Below are 8674 nucleotides of genomic sequence, written 5' to 3' on the forward strand. Positions count from 1 at the left end.
TACTTATGCACAATCTACTTGCAATCTTGAGTTTTAAGTAATATGTATTAATAAACAGTATTTTACGCATAAAAATAGTTTTTAAAAGTTTTTGTTAAATGTTTTATAATATAGTATAAATATATGTATATATATAATTTATTTTTAAAAAATTAAAAAAATGCATGGACATAAGTTTATGATTGTGCATTAAGCAAAATCAAACCCCTCATCATCATCAAACCTTATAAAACAATAATCAAAATTTTAAAAAAGTTTTCTTCGAAAATATTTTTTTCAAAGAAAACAGTAATTAAGTTTTAATTATTGTTTTACAAGATTGATGATGAGGGGGGTTTGATTTTGCTTAATGCTCAATCATAAACTTAGGTCCATGCATTTTTTTTAAAAGAAATTATATGTATATATATACCTTTTTCTTTGTATCTATTTAATATTTAACTAAAAGTACAAATGCAATGAAACACAATGAGTGTGCTCATGACATCTTACCCATTTTAATGTATTTGAAACACAATTATTTAAACTTTGAACTCACTTCCAAACATTAATCCATAACACCCACAACATCCAAATCCATTGGCCCCAACCATAAACAAAGTGATGTCGTTTCTTAAACATATACACTTTTATTTTATTTTAAAAAATTATATAAGACACACTTCTCGTCATCACTATGGTTTAAATTCACCATCTCACCTTATAAAAATAAAATAGCTTTATACTCATTCGTCATGATTTTAATTAAAAGAGCCTGATTGGTTTGAGTTTGACTCCAAAGGTCAAAAATACCAAGAGGTCCCAGGTTCAAATCCAAAAATGAATAAAAATCCTCTTGTGGTCACGGAGATTCAAATGCGATGACTCTGGACTATCTGCAAAGCAGGTGGTCGCCCTGGAATTAGTTGGTTCGCATAGCGGATTGGATATTCAGGTTAATAAAAAAATTAAAATTAAAACGTAGAGTAAACTATATTTCTTATACTTTTGTTAAAAAATGTGATTTTTGTCCTTGTACTTCTGAAATTACCACTTTCGTCCCTGAGCTTAACTGCATCTGTTAAGTATGAGGCATTAAAACAACAATAAATTGTAAACAAAAACAAAAACAACGATAAGTTTTTATAAACCAAAGGATAAAACCGTCATCTAAAAAGTATAAATATTTGGTGGTCAATATATAAAGAAAAAAAAACAAGTTTTATTTAGAAAACATCATCTTCAAAACTTTGTTACAGATATAACATATAGAAGGATCAAACCTCCAAGTATTCTACAACTCAGAAGCCGAACCCATATCAAACGTAAACCGACGACAGCTGCTATTACATGAGTTTCATCGTTCATCAGGTAACAAAAGAATTTCGTATGACAAAATGGTATTAATTACTAATCGATGGCAATGATAAGGAAACCAACAGATACATACATGAGTAGCACAGGGTAAAGGGCGAGAGCTTTTCTTCTAGGATTCACCGCGGTACTCATGAACGGATATGCAGCCCACGAGCTCCATGCCAACGACACACACACAACCACGATCTTTAAAACGACGTTGTCCTTCAACATGCAGATTAACGCTCCAATGTCCAAAGGGAATAGACAGTAACCCAATAGACTCAGACTCTGGAAGAAGATTATATGACCACCCTACAAACCACCACCATTATTATCATCATCTTTCACTCGGCTCATCCAAACCAAACAAAACCAAACTGAACGGTATTATCCCGTTCCAAGGTAGGGTGTGAGGGTGGGATGTATGCAAAATTGTTTGTGCCCCAAAGAGTGGGAACGATTGTTTTCAACTTTCAGTCATTCGTCCAATTTCCAAAAGAGACATTTAGATGGGAACTGCTTTATAGGCAAATATAATATAATGGACAACCTTGGACCTCATCCCCATAGGTCGCTGGTTCGAGTCTCTTCAGGGACACTATAGATTTTCTTGGTTGTTATCTCCAGTGTCCTATGGGATTAATCTAGGTACGAGCAATCTGGGATCACACACCTATAGTTGCCATATACATATATATAGAGAGTCTCAATCATTTACAAACTGTCTAATTCATACTAACCATGCAAACAAATCTCAACCGTTCATATAGGCTAATGAATATCTGGTTCCATGAATATCTTGATTGATTCCTAATTTAAAACGATGATCATAACGAAAGAACTTGGATCATCTTCCATTAATATTCCGATCATAATAACTAAACCCTCATCATTTTCCATAAATATCTAAAGTGTTTGGTTTTTATGGTTTGTGTGAAGTAGGAGGTTTGCAAATGATTGGGACTCTATATATAATGGACAAGGGGTTATCAAATCCCTTTTCCAGACACACATATCTGTATATCTATATGGTTAATATGTATGAATACAGAGAGAGGGAAAAAAGTAGAGTACCAGCAGCAAGACATTCAATGTCAGAATGATGGCACCAGTTGCAAGTAGTGCAAAAGCGACAGCAAAAACTTCAGACTGTAAAATGACAATGACGCCAATTAGAAACAAGCTTTGTGTAAACAAGTTGATAATTTTCATTTGATACTTGAATGGAAGAGAATTGCCCATAAATCAAAAAAAGCATATGTCAAAGTCTGATTGTTGTTAAAGAATTGGCTTTGATATAAAAAGTGTACATAGAAAAATTATTTTCTACCATAAATCCGCATATGCTTCTCCTATTTCTCAGGGATGTTACACAAGCAGGCTTATAGCTCATTGTTCATTAGCAAGAGTGAAAAGTCCCAAATAATCAACACCGTAGTGACTCACACATATTATATTAAGGTCATCAAGGTTCATGCCTCCAAACACATCCTGGATATGATGAGGGCTCCAGCCACATGCACATCAAGAAACTACTTTCACTGGTTCTTCCTTCCCTATCTAAGTGAAAACATCTGCCATCAGATTTATATGAGAAAATTAGCATCTACTATCCCTGCAACTTACACTATTGATCCTTCAAGTTTCAGTATTTGTAGGCCTTGCACAGCCACCTACAAACCATCCTTCCCGGCTACAATCATGCCTGCTTGATGGTACTTTTGACGACCTACCTCAAGTGTAACAAGAGCAACCGAGGCTAATGATTTCATTTGGTAATGATCAATTGGATAGGCACCAATTAATCACACGACTAAAAAAGGCACAAGCATAAAAAAAGAGTGTTTGGTGCAAGTCACAATTCATTATTTTACTAGTTGCCCTAGATATATCACAAAAGGTCATTACAGCATGAGGTTTAGCCAGGAATTCACATATATGACGATTAAGAATCTCAGAATACATGAATCGGCATTCGTAGAAACTATCTCAAAATGTTCAAGTTGGCGTTACCAATTTACCATAATGATGATACTGTTATTGTTGATGTTGACACCAAGGACTTTGAGGAATTTTTTTATTTTAAATTTATGACCCTGTGTTCATCTAGCTATGCATGTGTTACCTACCACAACCATATCCACACCAGTTACTCAAGGAATTCTAGTAGGTAAGATGATGGGCATTAGGGCCATTCCACTAGCCGTGAAGGACAAGACTTTTTTAGCAACAAAGTAGCATGTGTAATATGTTGTAGTGGTCTACGAGGGAGATGTTCATATAAGCATGTGAAAATTGGTGCTAATTAGCAAAGTGTGTAATACCTATTATCACATCGAACAAGCTTCTAGGAAGTAAAATGGGGCGACCTGAACATAGGAGGCATGATGGTAGTACTAAAGATATTCCAAAGAAGTTTTAGACAACATACAAAGATGTAATAATCAGGGATGGCCTCTTGCATAGGAACAGAGAAAAAGAAGAAAGAAAGAGCAGAAACAGGCCATGGTGAAATTAGTAATCATCTTTGTATATCGATGATACAAATCACATGGAAAATGACACTAGTAGCATATATCAGAATAATCAAAGAAACATCGCTCACACATATATCATGATCTATGGCAAGAGAAACTAGTGAGTTTTCGAATCATTGAAATTATATCAATCTACATCAGACGTATTGTATCTTGGTTATGGAAAAGACTCGAAATATCCAAGGACATAGCACCACACCCAGGTTGATGATTACTTGCTCATAGCTTTAGCATTGGAAACTAGAGCTAACTAGTGAGAGAAGCCTCAAGCTTAGATAAAAATGAATTCATCTAAAATATATCAAGCATAGGTAGACAGTTGAGTGACATTCTTTAAGTGATGATCAAGTGTAAGCATAGGGATTCATTTAAATATATAATAATACAATTAGTTACAGGTTATATAATACATATGAGAAATAAAAAATTTACTATATTACCAAGTTTTTATATAATTATAATTAGGCATGGGAATGAGATCCGCCCCATTGGGGAACCCGGTGTACCCGCCCCGCCCTGTCCCGTCCCTGTATATTAAATATATATTACATATCTTTATAAAGAATTAGATTTAATATCTTTTAGATTTATAGTATTTTGACATTTCTTCTTATATATACATTTTTATGAGTCGTCTTACATTTTCTTAGATAAAAAGCATTGAGAGCCGAAAGCGTTTGATCAAACAATTACGTATGATGTAGCGATTTGTTCACATACGAACATTTAATACTCCATAAAAACAAATTTTGATGTGAGATTTAAACATGGACAATTATTGATCGAGTGTGGTTTTAATACACGATTCAAATTATCTCAAATTAACGGGGAAAAAATCCTCAATTCTTCGTTGGGGATCTCCGTCTGTATCATATTCCCCGGTGGGGATGAGGACGGGGATGGGGATGAGGATGGTGATGGGATCCGCGTCCCATTCCCATGCCTAATTACAATTCTAAATCATTACTTTCAAACGATAAAATTACTCAGATTAGAAAGATTTCAAGTTAAGAAAATTTGATTGATGAACACCCAAATTGAGAAAAGCCAGCTAATTCCCGCTTAACTTTTGCAATGTTTAATTCAAGGTTTAGTTGCTAACTAACCAATGGAAAAACTCCCAGGCGCCTGAATAAGCGGCAATAACTAATGATAGCAAAGGGGTAAAACCTAACACCTAGGCAGGGGTTTTTGGAACACTTGTGAAAATGAGTATAAGGATTCGAAATAGTTTTCCCTGCAATGTCACACAAAGAAATGCTTCAATTTTCCCAAAGTACTATTAGAACAGCTCATATTTTGTTCCAAAATCAAGGAACAAGCTACGCTCGGACAAACCTCTGGCTTAATAATGCATCATGCAACCCCCTCATTTCCAAAACAACTTCTAGTAAAAATGACGGAGTTAAACCACATGATTAAGCTAAAATGTTTCCTATAGAGGCCAAGTAACCTAATCCTGAATTCCTGATAACTGATGTGTCTACAGGTAGCAAAAGGTTTAGCGACAATTCACAAGGACTCGCAAAGTCTAGAGCAATGATATATCAGGGAAATGTTAGATTGATCATAGCAAGAGAAGCTCCAGTTGATTTGATTTGCTTTCATTAGAAACTGAAGTAACAGCAATTCCAATCTCAATAATCCAGTTATGATCCCGCTGGGACTAGATAAAACCTAAACTCCGGGAAACCAGATCTGTACAGCAGACAACACAAAACACGTATTTGCCCTAAAATTTAAAATGAAACAACATGATACAAGAGAAAGCAAACGCACCTTCTTTACCGAGGCGGACCAAGATAGAACGAGCCCTAGAAACACAATGAAGAAAAACGGCCCCCAAAGATCCCAATCTCGCAAAGCTTTCCCCGGATCCTCACGAAACGGATTCGGAAAAACAACTAACTTCAAATTACTAACAATCCTCGAAAGATCTCGTTTCACCGTATCCCACACGGGTTCAGTCAACGTGTTCGGCGGAGACCCGAAGCCAGTCATGCCGGACTGTTGTTGACCATTGGTCCCAGCATTAGCATTAGCATTGCGGTTGAGGTTAGAAGGCGGTGGAGGTGCGGCAGGGACAGATGCCGGTTTCTGAGGAAGGTTGGATGGGATGAAGGGGGAAGAAGATACGGGAATGGATGCGCGCGTAGGAGATGGTGGACGGGCGGGGAGGACAGTAGCGGGACCCGATTGGATGCTGTAGTTCATGAGGTTTTCGATCTCATCGATGTCGGATTGGGAGGACTGGTTGAGGGGGACGGTGTCTCGTTCGGCGTACGACATCTGATTTCTGGAAACTGCGCTGGCGATTGAGCAGATCTGAGGGAAATGACGATGGCGATTTCAGAGCTTCCCTCTCTGGAAGGTGGACTCCTTTTTTACTTGAGACGAATGGGGCTCCTTTCTTCAGTTTCTAAGGCACTCGTTTCTAATTATCCCACAATATTTAGGGGTGTGTTTGGGTTACAATATTTAGGGGTATTCTTTTCTAAAAAAAATATTTATTAATTTATTATAAATTAAAAAAATTTAACTTCTTCAAAAACTTTTTATTATCAATTTGATACCAATATAAATTATTTATCAAAACACTCAAGAATGTTTATTATAGATGTCATACCAAAATAAGTTAATAAGTTTTATAAGCAATCCCAGACACCTTTAAAATTCATAAGATTGATTTTTAGGGATTTAAGATATTTGATTAATAAGAAAATATATTTAATATATATTGTATTAATATATTTGAATAAATACTTTTTACGTAACATTAATACATAATTAAAATAACTAGTTGTGTATCCGCGCAATACGGCGGAGAACCGTAAATTTTAACGATTTTGAAGTTTCACTGGAACTTCAAAATCGTTAAATCTTATCTTATAAAACCAGTAGAACTTCAAAATCGTTAAAATTCATGGCTCCCGCCGTATTGCGCCGGTACACAACTAGTTATTTTATAATAAGAAAAATTTATATATTATATCTATACTATATTATAAAATATTTGACAAAAACTCTTAAAAATCATTTTTTTTATGCGTAAAGTACTGTTTATTAATGTATGTTACTTAAAACTCAAGATTGCAAATAGATTGTGTGTAAGTACAACTTATTAAAGCTCCATATCTGAATTTGTGTAACTAACTGCAGATAAACATAATCAACTATTGGATAAACATCTTATTTTAAATATAAAAAAATTAAAATATAATTAGGATAATCATTAAATACTAAAAGAATACTTATAAAATTTATATTATTAAACCAAAAATAAATTATTTACTGAAATTAAATTACAATAAAAAAATAAATTAAAGAAATTACATACAAAATGAGAATTTTTAAATAGTTGATTTGATATTAACATTGATATTTTTTTTTCAAATTTCTTATGATATCTTCAAATTTATATTTTATTCAAAAATAAAATCATCATTGTTTTCTTAAAAACACATAAAATTGTATTATAACATCGACAGAGGCAAAAAATAAAATAGAACATTAAAATCGAGATGTGTCTCGCTGCATTGCGCGAGTACTTTTCTAGTATTAAAAAAAAGACAAAAAAATGAAATGAATTAAACTTAAAATTTAGGTTAAAGTAGGGTTGTCTTGTAGGACTAAATCGAACCGTATGGATCGAATCGGAACCGAAAAATATGAGAACACGGAAACGAGAACCAAACCGATTCCGTCTTAAAATATGAAAGTAGATGGCTATTGCGGCGAGGGATGAACAAAAATCTAGAGTCATTGTTCACACATCATACGTGGATTGGTGGATTTCTCATTACCGATCGGTTGAAATTGAAACCATTTAGGTTGAAAGCCAGTATTTTATTTAATTAAATAACATTATTATTTTTATTATCCTATTTAATTTATTTGTTTATTGACAACCTTGAGATCCACCCAACTTTCAAAATGACATGAGGGTTGATGTGACGGCGAGGTCAAACCTTAAGCCTTATACGTACATTACAACAATAAGTAACGTTTTTCAATGCGTGGCATAAACGACAAATTTGTATGTTATATATAGAATTATATATACACATATACGTTTTCAATATATTAGCTAATCATATAATAATATAAAAAATGTACATTCATATTAAAATAAGAAAAATTATATAAATTATTATTATAAAAATAGTTTTTGATCAAATATTTAAAATAGAACTTGGAAAGGTAATTTCAGAACTTCGTTTTGATCACGAGTCCATAACATTTATGAATTTGTGAGACTGTGAGTGATGTGATTAGATAAATCTATAAAAGTGTAAAATCTAAAGTTAAAATGATAAAACACGAAAGATAAAAAATTACTTTTTTTTGAAAAAAAGCCGTGTTACAAAAAATACGCGCGTCGCAAGACGTCATGAGCCATTCGTTACACAAACAAATATTCATTCTTAGATACCAAAAGCATATTTAAAAACAATCTTTTTTATTTTTACAAATCCTCCCATTTATAGGACGGATATGAACATGGTTTTCATTCAACAAGAAAAATAAGTTAGAGGTCGTTTACCAAACACTTACCTGGTAAATGCTTATTGGTAAAATTTAACATTATCATTTATTTACCGGGTAAAATTTTAATCTACCAAAACGGCATCGTATACAACAATTTATCCGGTAAGTGCTTACCATGGTAAGAGTTATCGCCCTCACTTACTGGGTAAGACTCTTAGGGGCCGTTTACCAAACCCTTACTCGGGTAAGTGAACATCAAGTTACATTACTTTACCGAATGAACTTATATGTAAGAACCATGAATCTTACCC

At 33.8% G+C, this 8674-nt stretch overlaps 1 protein-coding gene across 1 annotated transcript; it reads right to left on the reverse strand.

Annotated features, from left to right (window-relative positions):
- Nucleotides 1-1181: 1181 nt before the first annotated feature.
- Nucleotides 1182-6273, reverse strand: LOC112500316 (protein YIPF6 homolog). Its single transcript, XM_025103771.1, has 3 exons — nt 5655-6273; nt 2413-2487; nt 1182-1650 (listed from the first exon to the last, which is right to left on the reverse strand). The coding sequence occupies exons 1-3, from the start codon at nt 6162-6164 to the stop codon at nt 1390-1392; spliced, it is 846 nt and encodes a 281-aa protein (XP_024959539.1). The 5' UTR covers nt 6165-6273; the 3' UTR covers nt 1182-1389.
- Between the last annotated feature and the right edge of the window lie 2401 nt (nt 6274-8674).

This window comes from Cynara cardunculus, assembly GCF_001531365.2.
Source record: "Cynara cardunculus var. scolymus isolate 2C chromosome LG 17, CcrdV1, whole genome shotgun sequence".
Lineage (NCBI taxonomy): Eukaryota > Viridiplantae > Streptophyta > Magnoliopsida > Asterales > Asteraceae > Cynara > Cynara cardunculus.

Bases quoted from the DNA above. Each gene is read 5' to 3' on its own strand.
- LOC112500316 (XM_025103771.1), bottom strand. From the start codon at position 6,164: ATGTCGTACGCCGAACGAGACACCGTCCCCCTCAACCAGTCCTCCCAA. The intron at 2,488-5,654 runs GTGCGTTTGCTT...GTCATTTTACAG, and splicing joins GGTCCGCCTCGGTAAAGAAG to TCTGAAGTTTTTGCTGTCGC. The intron at 1,651-2,412 runs GTACTCTACTTT...GGTGGTTTGTAG, and splicing joins CATTGAATGTCTTGCTGCTG to GGTGGTCATATAATCTTCTT.